Below are 22,692 nucleotides of genomic sequence, written 5' to 3'. Positions count from 1 at the left end.
TGCTTTTAGTTGTTATGCTGCAAAGAAATCGAACAAACTGCAGCAGCGCTGAAGTCAGCATCACATGTGAACATTTTTAAATCAAAGTTAAAGGCATTTTTTTTCTCCTGCGTATGATTGAGAGATTTTTGGTCATGTTGTTTATGTAATGTGTTTGTTGGTGATTTTAATTGATTTTACTGATGATCTTAAATGTTCTTATTGATTTTAAACAATTGAATGTTTTATCATATAAAGCACATTGAGTTTTGCCAAATGTGTATGAAATGTGCTATACAAATAAATTTGCCTTGCAGGCAATGGTGTCAATTTTCAATTAATTTAGCCAATTGCTGCGCTGGCTTGACTCCGTCTGACATGTCACGTCTGCGCCTGCGCAGCCTGTGACTGAAGCGATGATGATGATGATGGTTTATGCTCATCATCGGCCTTTTACTGTGATTCCAAACCACTGTAAACACAGTAGAATGTAGTGTACTACAGGGTGATGTTATTCGGCGCACTGTTGCTGGACATGATCAGGAACCCGTTGTTGGCATCATTGGGGGTGGGGGGGTGATATATCACCCCTCCCACATTCAACATTCACACGCGCACGCACGCGCACAGACGGACACACGGGGAATCTGGGCTCAGCCATGGTTGTGTGTTCGATGCTCAGAGCGCATTAAATCCAGCCTCTCTCTCCATCGCTGCTTTTCCTCTCTGACCTTGCCTTCCACATTGCATTGCCTCCGGTTGGCTTTTGAAATTCCCACCGCGTGATTCTCTTTATTTCTGCGCTGTCTCCCCCCATGGCTACGTCGGATGGACTAGACGGTTGTCTGCAACGAGGCAGATCTCAAAGTGACCCGAATATACTCATCGAACCGGGCATCGATCTCACTCACAGCCCAGGTAAGAAAGGCGCGTCATGGTCGCTGTGTCTGACATGTGTTTTTATGTACTATTATTATTATTACTACCGGCAGCACCGACAGATAATAATTGGTCACCATATGTCTCCAACGTGCAATATTGACTAACTGGATCGTAGTGCTGCAAATTGAAAATTAATGTGCCGTATCAGCGTCTGTGAATGGCTGCAGCATCATCCTCATCCTCATCCTCCAGCTGCCAGATAAAGACGCCTGTAGCCCGGAGGATGCGGGTGCATGGCCGGGACTCTGCAGGAATCTGCGCCTGTAGGTCGTTCAGCTTTAAGCGTGATGTGCAACATGCAGCTGCCTTCATTCTGCCTGTGTGTGTGTGTGTGAGAGAGAGAATGTTTGCATTATAAATCACATGTGTCAAACTCAAGGCCCGAGGACCAAATCCGGCCCTTTAGAGCAGTGTTTCTCAAATGGGGGTACGTGTACCCCTAGGGGTACGTGATGGCACGAGAGGGATTACTTGAAAGAAAGAAAAAGTGGGAAATTAACAAACAAAAACATTAAAGAATATGTGGGTTTCTAATTTTTATTTCTCGTTTAAAATGATAATCATGATAATGATGATGAAAATGATCTTGATTAGAACATGAACTGAAAATACAAGGATCAGTCTTGGTCCCACACCAGGCGGCGGATGACTGGAAATGATCAAAACTATAAAAATAAATCTATGGCAGTGGCTGTCTGTATGGTTGCTGTATCAATATACAAACATTCTATCCTCATTGGCCAGTTTAGATCACGTGACTAAGACTAAACCTAACGGTGACCCTAAGACGCTACGTAGGTGTACTTTGGTAAACGTACCAATAGCACCGGGGGTTGTCCGTATGGCAACCGTATATGGAGTCTAGACACTTTCTAAATCTATTCACGAGTCACTAAACACTGTTTAATTCCACTTATTTACAGAATGAAATGATTTAGAATGTGTGTTATCACTCATTCATTCCATCCATCCATTTTCTGACCCGCTTGTTACTGTTTTCAGGGTCACGGGGGTCTGCTGGTGTCTATCTCCAGCTCTCAATTATTCAGGGGTACACCCTGCACAGAACGCCAGTTCATCGCAGTCATTCTTTCCATAGTAGTTTTTTCATAGTATACTGAACAAAATGTTGTAGTGTGACAAAGGGGGTACTTGGATTTAGACATAAGAGAACGGGGGTTCGAGAAACACTGTTTTAGAGCATCAAATTCGGCCAGCAGGAAAAAGTAAAAATGACAGAAAAACATGTATCATTGTGTAAATAACAAAATTATTTAGTTGTAGCTACAGTATCTCGGCTCCTCCTTATATACATGGATATACATTTTCAATGCTTATAATCACATGATTACAGTTTACTCTGAAATTGATGAAAAAACTAAATTTTTCCAAAATCCTGCAAATTTCCTCAAATAACTCTGATTAAAAAAAAAAAAAAGGTTTAAAGGTTTAAGGTCACTTTTTGCTTGGATGTTGTCAGTCTTTTATAAACTTTATGCATATTTTATAACTGGAAGTGCAAACCAGAGCACATTAATGTTGAATTTGCTGTTTTTCCTGCCTACCATTTGTGGCCCACTTGAGATCAAACTTGTCTGTATTTAGCCCCTGGACTAAAATGATGTTTGACACCCCTGTACTAAATCAGGACACATGGTTTCAGCATCATGCTGTTTATATGGAAGAAAAGAAGCCACATCTTGGTGCACACTACAGTAGGGTTTTCCGATAGGTCTGTCCCTGCGTATTGACAGCTTTCACATCCCCAACCCCCCCCTTCACTTCGTAATGATCACTGTTATGATCAATGACTGTCCACGTGACACAGGCTATAGGAAGAATCCCACTTCCATCAGCATCAGCAGCAACTACTATGGATCCCACAGGTGTGCTGGTCTAGGTCGTCTCTATCAGTCATGCAACAATGAATTGATCTTTTATTAATAAGAGGACACCAGGGAGCAGTGTGGTTATATCCACTTAAGTTGTAAGTACTCACGTTACTGTAATCGATTGTACATTGTACATTTTTGAGTATATTTCTAAATCAGTCATTTTACTTTTACGTTTTAAGAGAAGTAAAGCAATTTGTTACATTTCCACACCCAACCATTACTGAGTAAATGATTATTTTTTTGTTTTAAAATGATCAACGGACATTGTGAAACTACAAAATATGAAATGACTAGACAACAATCAAATGCATCACATCATAGCATTGAATGAAGGTTACTTTCTCAGTTTTAGAGTTCATAAATGTAGCTATACTTAATATTTTTCATTTTGAATTAAATTAATTGGTTATTTTTTCTAAAAAAAAAAAAGAATTGTACATTTTGATAAACCTTTTATTTTATACAGATGGCTTTTTGGAGAACAAATTCAGTTCCAATTGTGCAAGATTATGCAAGTATGCAAGGGAACCATGGCAAAATTTATTATCAAAAATAAACGTCAGGGGGGTGAAAGTAACTAATAACTTTTACTTTCAGTAGTATTTAATTGAGCTAATTTTTACGTGTACTTGAGTGTTTTATGTAGAAAGTGTCTATTCGTACGGTTGCCATACAGACAACCTCCAGTGCTATTGGTACGGTTACCAAAGCACACGTACGTAGCGTCATAGGGTTAGTATCAGGTTATAACCCTATATCGCAACCATTTTTTAGGGTTAGGTTTAGTCTTAGTCACGTGACGTAAACTGCCCAAATAGGGGCGCTGCGTACGGATAGAATGTCGATATATTGATACGGCAACCGTACGGATAGCCACTGCCTTTTATGTATGACTTACTTATACTTGTACTTGAGTACAATTTCAATCAAGTAACAATACTTTTACATGAGTAGGATATATATTAGTACTCTTACACTTCTGTGAATCTCACAGTTGTGATGGTCTAGGTTGTCTCTGTCAGTCATGCAACAATATATTGATTTTTTATTAATAATAGGACATTTTTTGGATCGTGACCCCATTTTGATATCAAGAATTTCTGGCGACACTAAAGAGATTTTTTTCCAGAATTACTTCTTGATCATGTTTGTTACATTGTATACAAACTTATTTTGTTTAAATAATTATTTTATCTTAGGAGCCACTGCTTTTGCTGCTTCTTAGAACAGCATTAAAAGCACAGTTAAATGGATTTCTGAGTGCGTTCTAACCCAGACCTTCATCTAAACAAGCCACACTACAGAACTCACTCACACGTGCTGTCCCTTAGAGGAGAAAAAAAAAGGCAAAAGTAGCACATTTTGTGCAACTGTTTGTTAATAAATGTGTGTGTGCCATTTTGCATCAGCAAATTTAACCCAGAGTTATCTTTTTGGTCAGACTTTATTTGAATTAAAATTGAGATTTATATCGTATATCGCCATTTTGAGAAAAAAAAGAGTTAATTGTTGTGGTCCATGTCATGATGCTTAAACATTCTGTCCAATGTCATTTCTTTTAGATAAAAAAGGTTTGAATGCATAAAAAGATATCGAATATCAAATATGTAGTAACTTAGTGTATTTGCGCTCACTTAGATTTATTTTTGTTTAAATATTAGTAAATGCTGTACTTTAGTTATATTATATTAAAGTCCTGTATAAGATTTCAAAGTATTTTTATTTTTATTTCCATCATAATATTCATGCAAATCTTGTCCGATGATGCCCATTTTATGAAATATCATGCGGTAAAATCAAGTTGTGGCAGCTTAGATATTTTTTAACTGCCTTTTTTATTTTTTTTTATTGTTAACCAAATGTGTGTTTTACAAAGTGAAAATATAGAATACAGCTGTTGTGACTGCGTTGATTTATTTTAATAAAGAATAATAATCTAAAAAAATATTTCTAACCAGTAATTTTTTTTTTTCTCAATTACTAGACATTTCAGGCGACCACATTTTAACTCCATGCGACCCCCCCCCACATGTGGTCCCGACCCCAAGGTTGAAAAACCTTGCCTTAACGTCTCCTTTTGTTGACCACGTTTCTGCCTCTTGGTGAGAATACATGCTTTGATATTTACGTAAGTGGAGCTATTTATGGTTATATTGTGTGGGCCTGCTAAGAGTCATTGCTCACTCCCACACATGGTGAGTTTTACGCACATGGAGAGGGCTTTACTGAATGATTCAGTCAAAAATGAAAAAAAAATAAAATGTGACGTTTCATCATCTTTCATCTCTTTACCAATTAGCATCGTTTTTTTTCCCCCCCATACCGCTCACATCACACCTGTCTCCACTCCTCAGTTGTCTGTAGCACATTTGTTTTTTATTGGACCCTCACTCAATTCAACCCCCTCAGGGATGATTTAATTCACGTGTTGGTTGGTAGGTGAATGTAATGATGTCACACTGACTGGGTCCTTGACACACACCTGTATAAACAATGCTGGATAAATCAGCCTCCAACAGCTGCAAACCACCATGTCAATGCTACTGTACCAGAGCATTGACAGACAGAGTAAATACAGTTTCAGCTGCAAGGACAGCATCGGTGTCTGATGACCTAAAGTACACACAACCCCAGCCCAACCCTTCTGTGTGCGGATCATCGCCTGCACTAACGTCTGGGGCACGGGGGTCTGTGCCAAAGTAATCCTTTGGCAAAGATGGCCTTTTTGTCCCCAGTACGGTGACGCCTGCCCTGCAGCTTCGGTCTGCGGAGTCTGACGGTGGATTCATCCACTCAGTAAGGGAAAGACGTTACACAGTGTCTTAGAGAGTCACAGCAATGTTTTATTCTCAATGAATGAGGGGCTGTGGTCACATTGGGAGAGTCGGAGTAAAACCTTCCATGTGTCCAACAAACTAATAGGATACAGACGTCATGCACAACCCAACAGATATGCAGCAGTATTAGGCTACGATGTTCACTTCTGGAAGAAAGCATGCATGTTTGTACACTATGCTGAATCCAGTAGTAATGGGATCCACGCTGGCAAACCAACGGTTCCCACTCAAATTCAAGAAATCCAAGAAGGCCACCATCCGTATTACCATTTTGAATATTTTGTCATAACTCTGGTTCTATTTGACATAGAAGCAAGATCTCATTGGCGAGTTATAGGTTTCTTGGGTCAAGGAATTCAATAATATATCTTAAAATACTGTAAATTGTGCTCAGAGGAAGATCCAAGATGGCCGCCATCCCTATTGTGAATTTCAATCTTATCATAACTTTGGTTCTGTTAGACGTCGAAACATGATCTTTGTGGCAAAATGTAGGTTTTTGGGGTCATTGATTGTCATGAAATAACTTACAATACTGTAAATCACATTCAGAGCAAGATATAAGACGGCCACCAAAACACTTTACACATGGAGAAGAGTGAAATTGTGATTTCTTTGCTGACACAACTGTGTATGTATAAGGGTGAAGGATTTGATTTAAATCCCCATCAAAACATGAATTAATAAATGTTTTCTCATTTATTTCTTAGGAAGATTATAACCATTGTGAGCCTGGTGCATGCATGCATAAGCATTAATCTGATGATGTGTTCATTTTGCAGCACTTGCCAACATGTGCAATGATTAAACTCCAAACTTTTGATGTAGATATCTGCTTAATATTTAAATGACTGTTATTACCTTGAATCCAACACAGGGCTTGGAGCAGGAACTTCTTACTTTATGGCAGATGTGCTAATGATCCGACTCAACTAATTTACTGTTCCATTGAGGAAAAATTTGCTAGAAAAAAGTTTTAAATAAAGATTCAATAATTTAATTTCAATAAAAAAACAACCAACCTTTCATTGCACTGGTTGTTCTCTGTGGTAACCAGAGTGCTGAACTAACCGAAGAAGAAATTCCCAGAGCTCACTGGTTTTTATCAGTTTGTTCCACACATCTAGAGCTGGTACATGTGATGACCACTTAAAAATGTGAACAGAGGCCAGCAGCTCAGACTCCTTCAAGAACAGATTCTGACAATGCTTAGTGTTTTTCTATTGCTCGTCTTTCTCTGTTGGTCTAACTGATTCCAGGATAAATCCTCTCCTATTTGAGATCAAGAGATCCCCAGAGGATTGCAGTAGGTAAACAAGGTCCCTCCCCCAACCCACAGAGATATAACCAGAGAAAAATGGCTTTTATTGGAGAGGATGACTCACCCCACACCCGAGCAAACGTTATCTGTAATTTGTCTCCCGTAGTTTTGCCATTTCAAGAGAATGCAAAGAATTCAAGTCAGGGAGGCTTGTTTAATTTCTGTCCTTGTGAAAGGGAATGTGTGTAACACATAAAACCCTACAATAATGAAATTCCTCAGGAATAAAACCTATAATCATTAATAAAGTAAACTTTATATAAAGTTTGTGCACAACAATGACAAAGAAAAATATCCTCGGTCGTTAAATCGTGTGTCAGCGCTACAATCAGTTGTTGGTGTTACTGTACTCTTTCTTAGAAAGGTGTCATATTACACTTACTCCTAAAACATTGTCATTATAAACCTCATCCAAACCCATTTTAGAATATCTTCGAAATAAGGCAGCCTGTTTGTATACAGTATCTGTTGAGAAGATATGCAACTTCTGATCACACTTTTATAAAATCACAACTTTTACCAGATGTTTGCTGCAGTACGTTTTGTTGCAGACAAATTTATTTATTTATTTATTTTTTAATTTTATTACACGTTAGCACAGCGGTGTCAAACTCATTTTAGTTCAGGGGCCAAATATGGAACAGTTTGATCTCAAGAGGGCCACGGACTTCATGCTGGAAACTGATTAATTTCAACATTATTGTGCCCTGGTTTTCACTTGTACATATATATAAAATAGAAAATATGTAAGAAACCGACAATAATAAACAATAAGTGACAAATAGCAGTGACAACAGGGTCTTTACTTTAAATGTCTTTGTGCACACACTTTCAAGGAAAATGTTGTAATCATTTGAGTAAAAATAAATGATTTTGTAAGAATTTTTAGTGTTTTTTTCCCCAAAGAGTTGAACATTAAAAATAACTGCACTTTCTAAGAAAAAAAGTGACAGATATCAGTCCCTGCAGGATCTTTACTTAAGTTTCCTTTATTTTGTGACAATTTTTTTATTTAATTTGGGGAAACTGTGGATTTTTTTTTTTTTTTTAAATCTCAGGATTTTGGAAAAAATTACAGTTCTTTCAACAATTTGGGACTAAAAATGACTGCCATCATGCGATAGGAGGAATTGGGAAAACTGTGAGCCCTGCAAATATTGAGGAGTTTTATTTAATTTGTGTATTTGGAGGGACTGAGATGTCTACAACTGAATTATTTGGTCATTTACACAAAGATTCATGTTTTCTCTGTCATTTTTACAATCTCCACGTACGTTAGCATCTACTGTATCTCAGCGCTGCATTGTGAAAGAGGTCAGTGAGTTTGAATCCAGGTTACAGCCGTTCAGGAAACGTTTACAGGTTTTTTATTGTTTGTTGGTTTTTTGGATGAGCGTGTTTTAATTAACACTAGACTAAGTCAAGATTGGTTCATCACGGTTAGTCTTCAGGGACTGTGAGTCAGTCAAGGCCACCTGTTCTAGCTGCAGAGCTGCTCATTCTCTCCTTTTTACTAAGAAATCTTCACAGGCTGCCCTTTTTAAATAAGAAGTCCAGTGCATGAGAATAACACCTATGAAAATAAGAATTTATTTCAACAACGTCACATTTTCAGAAGGGAAAAAACAACAGTTTAAGCTTATCTAATTTCATGCTTCAAATAAAATCCACTTGGAAAAAGTTCAGGTCAAGCATTATTCGCATTCACTCCTGCGTTCGTTTAGTTTTCTGAACCATGGTGTGCACGAGATTGAGACAAGAAGTCAAAATAAATGAGGATGTGATTGAGAACAGATGATTGAATGTAAAATCGAGACAAAGAGGCTCAAAACTGCAGCACGGTTTACCACAACGAATTAGCAAACAGTAAGTACTATAATCTTGGTTAAAAAAAGGTTGTTTTTAATGTACTATTGTAGCTTTTTGTGACTGTTTTTCCCCTCCCAGTGGAATCTTAAGTTAGCATCAATGAATGAGCTTCTTGTCTACAAAAAGTTTTGAGGTCTAGCGCTATCAAAGTTCTGACCTAAATGCATGAGGATCCTGGGATCCACACTGGCAAATCAACGCTTCCCACTCAATATCAAGAAATCCAAGATGGCCACCATCAATATTGCCACAACTCAGATATCTCCATCAAAAGTTTGAGTTTAATCATTGCACATGTTAGCAAGTGCTGCAAAATTAACACATCACCAGATTAATGCTTATGCATGCATGCATCAGGATCACAATGGATGAAATAAATGAAAATAGATACATGAATTCATGTTTTGATGGGGATTTAAATCAAATCGTTCACCCTTTAAAATGTGTCTCTCTCATACACAGCTGTGGCTGCAAAGAAATCACAATTTCATCCTTTCCATGTGTAAAGCGTTGTAGTGGCTGAAGTAACCGAAGTTATGGTAGAATTTGCAATATGGATGGCGGCCATCTTGGATCTTGGTCTGAGCACAATTTACAGTATTTTAAGATACAGTATATTATTGAACTCCTTGACCCTGAAAATCTATATTTTGCTACTAAGATCATGCTTTGATGTCAAATAGAATCAAAGTTATGACAAAATATCCAAATTAGCAATACAGATGGTGGCCAACTTGGATTTCTTGATTTTGAGTGGGAACCATTGTTTTGCCAGCGTGGATCCCATTAAAAATGGCCTCAGCTTACTCAAAACCCCCATTTACAAATTGTCATGCTTTCTTTGAGAAGTGAAGATCTTAGCCTAATATTGGTTCATATCTGCCGGGCTAGATGAAGTTCTGACCTCAAAACTCTGACTTTTTGCTTCAAGGGAATATGAATACATTTTACTTGAGAAACGTATCTGTCCTACCTCAGGACATCTTATAAAAGCTGATTCACTTTACAGTCACGTCACGTACACTTTAACGTTAAGGCAATTATTTGATCATTAAAAAGGCATTAACATTAGGAAAATGTGCAATATTATAATACATAATATATTTTTTTTTTATTATTTTAGTTCAAAACAAAAACTTTAGTTTACAATAGGACCCAGTAGCATTTAGTGTGAAGAGTTTAGTTAATGTGTATTGTGTAGTTACCTGTTTGATGATCAGATCAAATATGAATGGCATTATCCTGCTTTGTTATTAGTCATGATAAATGTAATCACCATTTACGGATCAACTGACGGTTTTCCCCACAATAATCCTCCGTCAGTGTGGATTAGCAGCGTCGCTGAGCTCTGCTCTCTGTGGACACCTGCATGGTTGGGCTCAATTATAACTGTGATCGCGTGATTGATAATTAATTACAATAATGACAGAATTATGGTTGTAATTATAATTTAAAAATATATACATGTATGTTGCTGTTGTAATCTTAATTTAGTTGTAATTGAGTTCAGATAATTGACTTTGTAATTGCAATGGACATTTTAGAAAAACTGTCAGTGTCAAGGCATAAAAATTGAAGCTGTAGATAGTAAATCAATAAAATGGGGGGGCATTTTTTAACCACACCAACATCATTAATACCAATATTTTCATGGATAAACAAGCCTAACAATGTAACCAAGAGATAAACTAATTGGATGATAGATAATGTTTTTAGTCTATTTTACAGCTGGTTTAAGACAGGGGAGACAACTGACTGCTTATCATGGTGCTACCGTATGCTAACAGAAAGCTAACACTAAAAGGTTACGATTTATGGGGTTATTCATTTCAGGCTCTGTAACTGTGATTTTTTTTATTTGAACTTTAGTAATTGAGAACATAATTGTAATTGACTTTCAGGGGGAAGACAATATTTTTCATTTTAATTGTAATTGGGAAAAATGCCGGTCACTTAATCATAATTGAGTTGGAATTGAACATGGATAGTTGTATTTGAAAAATGTATATGACCCCAACCATGGACACTTGCAAGTCCTAGAATCATACCATCTCCCTACGGACACAAAGCAGATTGACTATTCCATAATATCTGTGCCATGTGTTGCCACGTCTGTTGTTTGTGTGTCTGCGCTTGTGTTTTCCTTTTTTTTTAAATTATCATTCAGTTTCCACGAGACCATTTCCCTGAAAACTAAGTGTTTTCAGATTGAGAAAGGCCATAAGAATACTTCAGCAGCCTAATCACTGAGAAGAGGCCTTTGTTTAAATGTCATAGAGCTTTTTGGCCTCTGATGGCGGAGGTTAAACGCAGTTCAGGAAACAACACGAAAGTGCAGCTTTGCTTTGACTGTGAGGCTGTAAACAGCAGAGACATGCTTAGAGGAAGCAGAAGAAAAGGAGGAGAAGAAAGGCAGGGAAACAGTGTTAGGAAAGCTAAATATTACTGTAGGTGGTAGTAGGGGTGTGCATTGCCATGAATCTGAGGATACAATATGATTCACGATTTGCATGTCACAATACGATAAATCCTGATACTAAACAGTACGATATACATTGTGATATTTCACAACTTCAGTCGTTACAAATTTCACCTTTACAAGCACAAAATGGTATGAAATACAATTTATTTCATTTTTTTAAATTGTGAGAATAAGTAAAGGGTAACTAATATGGATGTCCGGATACAATACCAATATTGCAGCCTTGAGTATTGACCGATACCGATTTGATACAATATTAGCACAAATTATTTTGTAGTGTGGAATGTTAGAAAAGGCTTGATCAAGTGATGTTACTCAAACAGAGAACAATAGTCAGCAACAGTAGGAATTAGAAAAACTGACCCATTTATTGGTTTACGTAAATTTTAACCTTAAACATAATATCTACAGTATTCTATAATAGAATAAATATAATTAGAGGTGTCCCGATCCGATATTGGTATCGAATATCGGCCCAATGTCAGCCAGAAAACGAATATCGGATTTTATCAGACTGCATCTAAAATCACTGATATAAACTCTCCGATAAAATGTTCCGCTCCAGTACTTCTATCTATAGATGACTGTGGTTCACACTCCAACAAAGTAACCTACTGTTACTGTTACTGTTAAGTTATATGAGAAATAGGAGACAATATGTGGACTTTGAACAACACATATCAATATGCCAAACCATACAATGTGCCTGTGCCACAGGGTTCAAGTTTAGGGCCAAAACTGTTCATTCTATATATAAACGACATTTTCAAAGTCTCAAATTGCCTTAAACTAACGCTGTTTGCGGACGACACAACCATCCTATGTTCAGGTAAAGACATTAAAACTCTAATAGAAACGACGAATGAGGAACTATCAAAAATCCAAACATGGCTCAATGTAAATAAACTAGCCCTAAACTAAAATTCATCAGCTTTGGAAATAAAAAAATAACAGAAAATATTAGACTGAAACAAGACATGGACATAATTGAACAAGTAAAAGAATATAGAGCACTAGGAGTGTGGATAGATGAGAAACTGACCTGGAAAAAACACATACTGTACAAGTAGTTAAAAACAAAGTTGCTAAAAGCACCTACATCCTATGGAAATGACAACAAATACTACAAACCAAATCACTGAAGACAATCTATTCTTCCCTTGTTGGGTCACATTTAAATTACTGCTCAGAAATCTGGGGAAACACCTACAAAACGTATCTTGAACCTTTATTTAAACTACAAAAAAAAGCAATTAGGATTTTATATAAGGCACCACACAACGCACACACAAATGAACTATTTGAAAAGGCCAAATACCTAAAACTACAAGAAATAATACACTACAACACAAATTCTCACATATAGGGCATCACTAAAAACACTCCCATACCAAATACAAAAACGTTTCACATACAAACACACTGCTTATGAACTAAGACATAATAATGTGTTTATACAAGAAAGGGTTAAATCTAACATTAGAAAATACAGCACTGTCAACAGAGCTATTACCAGCTGGAATAACCTTGATGCAGAGACTAAACAAGCTGCAAACTTGGCTAGAAAGAAAGAGAAAAAACTCGGAAGACATTTTTGCAAGAATACGAGATCAACACATCAATGAGAAAGAAGATGAACTTTTCTTTTAAACTGGAGGAACACAAACAATGTTTGGGAATGAAATCTACGGGGGAAGAAGGACGTCACGAACAACGATGGAGAGGAAGAATAATAAAAAAAAAAAAAGAAGACAACACTGACTACAGATGAGAATAAATCCCACACAAAAAAGGACAAAAAAAAAAAGAAAAAAACGAAATTGTGTTCAGAACCAAAGAATGTTTGACCAGAGAGACGAGCTCTGATGTAAATTTTCTGTGTTCAAAATAGGGGACGGGACTCGGATAAGCAACCTGCTTCTCTCGTCTCCTTTTTCGACAAAAAAAAGAGAAAAAGAAAACTTCTGTAAATGCAACCATGTCGGAAATAAACTAAATAAATAAATAAATAAATAAATAAATAAATAAATAAATAAATAAATAAATAGATTTTTGTGGCAGGGAAAGATACTTTCCTCATTTAATGATGGCCACGGTTTTAGATGATGGTCAAAGAGGCGTGGCTTGGAAGAACTTCCTGTGCTGAGTGGGGTTTGGTGTGTTTGTGCCACTGCTTGTTATAATCATTCAACTTGGCTGGTGAACACAAAACAATGTGTCCATCTGCCAGTGTTTTAGAGTCAATCCAGGTCGACATTCTAATCACGACTACTAGTTAAATTTTTTGCTTCTCTAGTAAACCAAAATTGAATACATGTAGCACTAGTAGACCTTAACTTTTGTTGAAAGTTATGCTCCTCAAACAGCTTTTCATACTGATCAAGATGTGGCCGGATGGATGGACACAATATGTTCCGCTAACTCACATGTCAAATTCAAGGCTTGTGGGCCAAGTTTGGCCCGTCAGATCATCTAGTCCGGCCCACCGGAAGATTTTGTTCAAAGTAGAAACTATACAGCAAAAGCAGGACTTTTTGTAAATTACCATATAGATTAAAGATAAAATATGATGGGGATGCAATACAGTACTGCATTATTTACACTGATATTAAATCACAATTATTTTTAAAAAGCTAGAGAATTCTGGCAAATTATCCAACAGAATTCTCACAAATTACATTGAAAATTTTGAGACAATAAATTTACTTCACAAAAACATGGATTTTTCTGGTCCGGCCCACTTGAGGTCAAACTGGGTCATATGTTGCCCTTGAACTGAAATACGTTTGACGCCCTTGCTCTAACTGCTCCTCTCAGATTAGCTTTTTTTACTCTGTAAAACAGGTTTGATATATTTCCTCCTCCCCGTTTTTAGTTTTACCTGTGTGCACCATCAGAATCCGTGTACCCTTTGTTCTTTGGTTATTCTGTTTTAAAACCAAATCAAAATCACAAATAAACAGTGTGGTTATTTTGTTTTACTGACTTAAAACCAAAACAGAAACACAGAAAGATCAAAAAACCAGACCAGCAGCGTTTTTCAGTTTTAAAATTAAATCATCTTTTTGTGTGATATTGTTTCATGTTTTAAGATCACCATACAGAGAGGACCAACAGACGGACTTTTACTACCGCACAAAAATTGATTAACTGGTGAATTGAAACTCTTCATTTCTTGCGATCAACTTCCGTGTATGTTGACGGCTGCCGTTAGTGGCTATCAGTATTACGTGTACAAAATATATTTTTTACTGTCCTCAAAAAAGCTGTGTTATTGTTTTTTTCAAAAGAGTCAAAACGTAGAAATTCTAACATTTATTGTTCCTCACACCAGCTTCGCAAACGAACATCAGTCGCCAGTTTATTTGGATACTATTTGGACCGTAACACTGTCTGGTAAAGTTGGCACGATATTCACAGATTCGGACTTCCAGCGTCAATAACTCTTTAACGAAACATCAACACAAATTATGCCTCTTTGCCATCGGTGTGAGGTGGACAACATGCTACAATGTCATTTTATCAAACACAGCAGAATAAAAGTCCTCCCCCATCTGTGGGTCTACTCTGTGTGGTGAGCTTAAAACTTGAAGCTCTCGTCCTTGTTTCCCTCAAACATCCAAATATCACACAAATGGAATATTTCATCTTAAAACAGAAAAACATTGCTTATCTGGCTTTTGATTTTTCTGTATTTCTTTTAGGGTTTTAAGTCAGTAAAACAAAATAACCACACTGTTTATTTGTTATTATGATTTGATTTTAAAACGGAATAACCAAAGTACGAGCTGTACATGGATTAATGAGCTCACAACGCTACACAATATTTCTTTCCAGGCTTTGTTTTGGACTTTGGATAAATCAGGTGTTTTCCCTGCTTTTAAGTCTGTGTAGATAAAAATTCCTCTAATCTTTCTAGACTGAAAAAAAAAAAAAAAAAGCATATTCCATAAATAAAGGAAAGAAGCCCTACTACTCATTTGATACATTAGAGGCGACAAAGAGAGAACTCGCGTGCTTTTTATCTTGGTTTTATTTTGATGCCGGCTCAGTTTTAAAACCCAGACTGTGTGAGAAAGTACTTTTTCACTCTGTTGTAATGAGATTTAAATTACACAATAGACAACAGCTTTTTCCCACTATCCTCATGTCCTCCCCTCTCACACACATTTATGTATTGTACTGGTCTCACTTGTTATCACCCCAGCATCCTTTCTCCCCTAAAGTGTGTCTGCCAGATGGAGTCTGGGATGGATGAGGAGGAGGAGGGTAAACTCAAGACCCAGAACTTCTTGGTAATAAATGTGCTTGTCTGGAACCATGGAATCATATGAGAAAGGGAGAAAGGAGGTATAAGCTATAGTCTATAGTGTAGGAGGCGGTAAAGCAAAGATAGAGGAGGAGAGCAGAGGTTGAGTCTGAAAAAGAACAGAGGCAAAAGGGAAAAGATGTGAGGCTTTTTGTAGTCAGTGTGAGAGCCACTCACAGTGCATTGCAGTGTTATTGAGCTTATCTGACAGAGGCTCTCAGGAGATGGTAAATTAAATACAAAGCCATATCAGATTACTGTACCTGTAGGAATACAGCCGTAAGAAGGAAATTAATAGAAGCCTTTTCATTTTATTGCTCGACTGACTGTATGTGCGTTTCAAACGAGGTAAGAAAGTGAAGTTCATGAAATCAGAACAAACGGTTTATCCAATCAGCTGCTGTTTTTAAGGTTGAGCTAGTAATTGTAAAAGGGCAGCACATGATTTCAATCAGAAGTCAAATCTCTGCGTGTGAAAGTTGGATATAAGGATCAGTAGATCTACCTGTAGCTGATGCAGAATATAATTTCATAAATATAAAGATATGTTAGTTTATTCAAATGAAAAATAAGAAAAATATGGATTACGAGTTTCATTTAAAAGAGGGAAACGCGTCATGAGCACACTGAATTTAGCTTTACACATGTGACACTTTTATATGAGGCTATTGTGAAAGCCCCCAGAACAGATTGCATCATGTTAAGTTAATCTCTCATATTATCCTTGGGGTCAATTTGACCCTGTTCAATGTTTATGATTCAAAAAATAATAGTTGACTTTTTTTTTTTGCTTCATACTGTAAATGTAGGATGAATTATTTATGAAGTCGTGGGGCAATGGCAGCTTTATTACATTATTATCTTTACTATTATTATACACATTACATTAGTTATAACTACACTATGAAATTAAGTAACACAGTCATATTGTACAGGTTTAAATAACCTAAGAAGTCCAAGTCCGACACTACCATGCTACAAATATATTATAATTAATTACATTTACAAGTAGTCTGAGCTACGTAACTAAGGCCTAAATAATCTGAATCACTATGTAGGCACATGAAAAAAATACATTCTGTTAATTTAACACTTTTCTGATGGAAATGCTTCCAATAGTTTTATTATGTTCAGCCAACAAGTCATTTAAGTGATTAAAGTATATACTGTACTCAAACTACATGATTTAAATAAAGCAATAATTCAGTAGCTTATGCTCTGTGGTCTCACATCACTACACTGTAACTGAAATCTAAAATAAAGATAAATAAACATTACATATAACACCCAGGGCGAGGTCGTTTCATGTAAACTTCAGAAAGAAAACAACATGACGACTATGTGTACTTCATTTTAATATTTCACTTTATATTACACCCTGAGATTACTTATAAGTAATGTTTCTTTTGAGACTAATATATTTTTCCTTCTTTAATCTTTATAATAAAAACATTTATGCCTGACAGCATGGCAATAATAGATGATTTTAGCTGTAGTAATTGGTTATTAGGAGATTAAAACCTTTAAAATGTAATCATATCTCTATTATTATGTTTTCTCTCCTCTCATTTCTTTCACCGCGTTGAAATTTCCTGCACACCATCCGTTTTATGGCCTTAATAAAGCAAAGAGCTGGAATGAATAATCAATTCTAGTCAATCAGAATTAATTTATTCAGAAAATATGATCAGTCATGGCTGTTTCACATGCTTTACAATTACTTGATTAAATGTTGCAGTAAAGGTAGAAAGAAGGAGGAGAGAAAAAACTGTGATGTGCAGTGAGTGATTTAGGGTTTCAGTGTATAGTGGAGGAGGATTCAGCACCATGGACAGAGCCAGGCTGCTGTTGAACTGAGCAGAGCTGTGGTCTGCCTACTGATAAGTCTGTTGTGGATCACAGATGCCTCGACTTAACCAGCGCCTTTATCTACTGGGAAAATGCCTCTGATGAATAAATAAATAAATGAATAAAAGAGCAGAGACAATGCTAAACGATATATAACGCAATATTTCACCACACGATTATCATATCAGATTACTTTCATTTAAAAGAGGGAAACACGTCAGGAGCACACTAAGTTTAGCATGAGACATATAAAGACACTTTTATATGAGGCTATTTTGAAATCCCCAAGAACAGATTGTATCATGTTAAGTTAAACCCTCATATTTGACCCCATTCAAAAAATAAGAGTTAAGATTTGACAATAAATAACGCCATATTTCACCACACGATTATCATATTAATCCAAAAATGTGTCCCAATCTATTTTCTCTAATCATGTTTTTTTCATGTAAAAACAGTTAAATTTCGCAAACATATGCATAGCATGTAAACGCCTGGTCTCTAGGTGTCAGTGAACCACATCAGACCTCAATGCATTTTAACTTAGAAGTTGATTTAACTTTATTTTCATAAAATAGAGATAAGATTTTAAGAACTTAACAGAATCAAAATCTGTTGTAGAAGCAAAAGTAATTTTTTTGGAAAAATGTAATTTGACAGTTTGATAAATATACCACTAGTTTTTGATATTAGTACTTGGATTTACAGTTAGTTACTATTTACTGGTTTCCACAAGTTTTAAAAAAAAAAATGAAATAAAATGTATTTCATACCATTTTGTACTAGTGTAAAGGTGAAATTTGTAATTATTGATATTGCGATATAACGTGATGGATGTTGTATTGGAGGAGAAAAAGCCTGAAGTAGCACATATTGTACAGCTCTTTGTTAAGAAATGTGCCTGTGTGGCATTTTTCATCAGCAAACTGAACCTAGAATCGTCTTTCTGGTAAGACTTTATTAAGTTAAAATTATCCAGAATTATATTATCACCATTTTGAGAAAAAAAATATTGCGATATGTGTTTTGGTCCATATTGTCCAGCCCTACCTGGTGCTCTGAAAACACTGTTGGAGTTAATTTTGCTTTTCATGTGCTTTTTTTTTTAGAAAATAATTTTGTTATAAATGAGGAAATAAATGCCAAAATTGCCACCCTAATAATTTCCTAATTACATACTCTGGTGTTTGTTTCATGTCAGAGATGTTAGTTCTCCCTCATTCTCTTGTGCACTAATAATTTACAACATGTGTTGCACATTTTGTTTGATTAGGCATTTATTTAATGTCTATATTTGTACATTTTTTAATTAAGGCTTTTTTTTTTTAGTTTTGTTCCATAGATTTGTTGACCCCTTTTTAAATGTTAAAGATTACATTTAGAATAAAAGTATTTCAATTTGGCCTTTTTTTTTTTTTTTTTAAACCAAATCAATAATTATTAATATCGACTGATATGAAACACTATTGTGATACATTTTTCAAGAATATCGCCCAGCCCTACCTGGTGCTCACTCTTCTTTGCTGCTACACAAAGTCCTACATTCGCTCAGGTTTTTTTTGTTTGTTGCAAAATACATTTATATTCAGGCAAAAATGCAAGTTTATCAATTGATCAACATCCCTCTCTTCACTTATGGGACTCAACTAATATTTAGAATTCAGCTTAAAGTATAGCCTCTGCTCCTCTGCAATGAAAAGACCATGGAGGAAGAGACCCTTGGCTCAGTCCCTAGTTTGAAAATATATATTTTTTAGTTGGCAAAAAAACATCAGGACATTTGAACTTTTACTACTAACACTGCAAATCAGTGTGGAGTATAAAGGCAGATTGGTGTGAAATGAGGATCTCCTTTAGAATTCCTTAGTCAGTATTTTCATACACTTGTTACACTGTAAAAAAAATCTGTAAAATTTACGGGTAAAAACTGTGAAACCATGACAGTAAAAAACTGTAAATATAAATAATGGGTTTTTACTGTTTATATAACATTAAAATCATAGTAAACTCGTTAATCATGAAAAAACTGTAATGATTACATTTTTTCTCTTTAAAATATACATTCCCTCTCTCTTGCACCGTTTTTTAACTGAAAAAAATACGTATAACATATTGCACTCGAGTACTGTATTTTGCAATTATTTTTTAATTACAGCTAAAAGTCAATGTGAAAGTGCAACAAGACACAACAGTAAAAAATATGCAATTACTATTAATATATATTAACTTTAAATAATATCGATTATATATTATTAAAACTAATTTAGTGATTTTAAAGAAAAGTCATATTGAATTTAAAAACCTCTTTTTCAAAGGAGTCCTGCGGTCTTAAAACATGATTTTTAAAAGTATCTCAAATGTAACAACAATGCTAAAAGATTAAACAAGTTTCCACAGTTAACGCGGCTGAATTTGAACTGGCCAATCAGTGCACTGCTTCTGTCTCCGGTTCGGCAACCGACACAGTCAGCCTCCCGCGCATGCGCTGATTGTGATTACAGCGCGAGTGAGTGGAGTCGGCTGGAGTGACCCGTTCCCGTTGGACATGGACATGGACATGGACATGGACATCACATCCTGACGCTGCAGTTTGAAGTCCATGGTTGTAACCGAGAGCTTCTTCACCTGCCGTCTTGAGTTTCTTGGTGAGTAACTCAGTACACATCTTTGAAGACGCTACACTGTAGTCCGTAAACCTTATGTAATGACATTTAGCTGCGCGTTTATGGGTATACAATTCTTATAACAGCCTAGGAAAGCCTATTAATTCAAGTTGGCATTGTTTTAGAAGATTCTTCTTTAGTCAGGAGTAATAAGAAAGCGTTTTGCACTACTCTGTAACACAGTGTAGGTTTTCCCGCCGAGCGCCAAGCTAAAGCGGGGCCGTCTATGTGCTGAAGCCCGAAGCTAACCAGGTTGCTTATGTTTGAATGCCACGTTATAGGTTGACAAAATGTATTCTTGTAATATATGTGGAGAAAGCGTCCAGTCTGTGAAAGCATATGTGTTACACTGTAGATTGCACCGCAATGAACCCCGACTTATTTTCAAATGTATTGGGACCCGTTGTAAGCAAGTGTTTTCTGGATATACAGCTTTAAAGTCACATTTCTATCGTCACCATAACTGGACGCCAACAACTACTCACCTGCCTTATTGTCTGTGGTAGGTTACACCAACAAACCTATATACTCATTGTTGAGTTTGTAGTGCATAGTGTGTTAGGATGTGATTTGGGACACACCCGATATTACTTATTTAAATGTCCAACCCGAAATCCCCTTTAAAGTATATTCTCTTCATTTCTTTATTCTTAGGTTCCTCCTGCTTTGCTGCTGAAACGTATATGTTGAGCATAGACGGAGAGATTGTCAACAACTACATCACTTCCTTCACATATGCCATCTGCTTGATGTTTGGAAGTTACTACTGCTTCAACATACACTACCCAGTGGAACTACGGTCAACACTGGAGTTCCGCCAACGGTAAAATGCATTTTTGTTATACTCCCAGAAATTGCAAAGCATTTGAGTTTATGTTTGTTTGTTTTTGTTTTCAAGGTGCTTCTTTTCAATAAATCCTGAGAAAGGCACCAAGGTGGAGTGGAAAAAAAAAAAAGTGTTTGCAGTCAATCCTCGAGTGTTAACACTAATAACTGACCTCGCTGACCATGAGTGGACCTACCAGTGAAGAGGTCAGTGAAAATAATGCAAAAATGATTAGTCTTCAGGGACTGAGGGCCTTCTAGTTTACAAGGATTTTCAATCACTGGACTGGATTGTGTTACAGAGTAAAACTGCTTTTAACGGTGCACATTTTGTTTGTGCTTTTACAGATCCATCAACCCAAGCTCCATCCTGGCATGCTCCTCAAGTGTTTTCTTCTTTCTCCTCATCCATCGGTACATCATTGTAAGACTTTGTTATTCACTGGCTCCAGTGATGATTGAAAGGTACACTTTCTGTTCAATAATGTGCAGCAGTTTTGTTGTTGTCTAACTTGTTTGTTAGACCTTGTTCGTGTTGAGCTTTCCTGCTCTGGTTATGCACTTTAAGCATGCTTGTTTCTGGGTGAAAATCTTGTTGAAAAAAGTTATTGAATTGACATTGTAAAATTTCGAGTGAAAGTACATCTATAAGGTTCGGTGTTAAAATAACAAAACTGACAAAAATTGTTGCTTCAAACTGCTCATCTGCGTTTTATTTTTGACTGATTGATCTGTAACTTTCTAGAGTTTTAGAAGTCTGTTAATGTCAGTTGTAAGGCCACATTTGTAAAAACAGTGGAGGATCCCTCTAAATGATGCATTTGTTTTAGCTTGATGTTACCCCTACTCAGGGATGATTTTTCTTTAATAATATGAACCACACTGTTATTGAGTGTTTCAGCATTTTTATGTTATGTTTGTCATTTAAATGAATCCAGGTCTGATATTTAAAATACATTTTTTGATTGAGAATTGTTCCTACAAGTCATGATTGATTTGTGACATGTATCAATTCTGAAATTCTGTTTGTTTAGAACCTCAAAGATAAAAAAAATAAAGAACAAGTATTAAAACATTTCAATTTGGTTTATTGTGGTTTTTACAAATTGATAGAAGGATACTGAGTTTAGAACTACCAGGTAGGAGGACTAGAGGAAGACCAAAGAGGAGGTTTATAGATGTGGTAAAAGAGGACATGAAGGTAGTTGGTGTCAGAGAAAAAGATACAGTAGACAGGTCTAGATGGAAGAAACTGATTTACTGTGGAGACCCCTGAAGGGAAAAGACCAAAGAAGAAATGGTTTTTACAAAAAAAAAAAAAAAAAAAATTTTTTTTGGGTCTTAATATTTTCACTTATTTCTTGTGATTTTTACAGAATAACTCTGTAATTTTCTAAATCTGACTGTTAATTTTCCATTCAAAAACTGTCATATGTCATGGCAAAAAGCTTATTTTATACGGTATTTTCAGATACATTTTTAAGTAAAACTGTGTAAAATATATATTGATACACCTTGTTTTTTACAGCAACATATAGAATAAATAACATTTGTTAATCGTAAAAACAACAGCCATAATACATTTATTTTCTGTAAATGGAGAAAATATTATACCGTAATTTTACGGTATATTTTCGGCAACCGCAGCTGCCAGGAATTTACCGTAAAATCAACATTTTTTTTTTTACAGTGTACTTCTACCATCATAACGCAAAAGCTGCC

At 36.0% G+C, this 22,692-nt stretch overlaps 1 protein-coding gene and 1 long non-coding RNA gene across 6 annotated transcripts in view; both read left to right on the top strand.

The window, feature by feature from the left end:
- Positions 1–510: 510 nt before the first annotated feature.
- The window catches only part of phactr3a (phosphatase and actin regulator 3a), a 73,944-nt gene continuing 51,762 nt past the window's right edge, over positions 511–22,692 (top strand). Inside the window, exon 1 of one of the 4 annotated variants that reach the window (XM_028454128.1) lies at positions 511–897. In XM_028454128.1, coding sequence (XP_028309929.1) covers positions 795–897 — 103 coding nt within the window. In that variant the 5' untranslated portion in view covers positions 511–794. The remainder of the gene's footprint in view (positions 898–22,692) is intronic. The other 3 variants (XM_028454129.1, XM_028454126.1, XM_028454127.1) reach the window with 3 other exon arrangements.
- On the top strand, positions 19,953–21,907 carry LOC114467668 (uncharacterized). 2 transcript variants are annotated; one of them, XR_003674540.1, is made up of 4 exons: positions 19,953–20,127; positions 20,800–20,968; positions 21,044–21,177; positions 21,334–21,907. It is a non-coding gene; the product is annotated as an uncharacterized LOC114467668 (long non-coding RNA). The 2 variants fall into 2 exon arrangements; XR_003674541.1 differs by having other exon boundaries at positions 21,319–21,907.

Source organism: Gouania willdenowi, chromosome 7 (genome assembly GCF_900634775.1).
Source record: "Gouania willdenowi chromosome 7, fGouWil2.1, whole genome shotgun sequence".
NCBI classification, from domain to species: Eukaryota; Metazoa; Chordata; class Actinopteri; order Blenniiformes; family Gobiesocidae; genus Gouania; species Gouania willdenowi.
The sequence above is the reverse complement of the archived record's forward strand: the minus strand, read 5'-3'. Positions and strand labels throughout refer to the sequence as shown.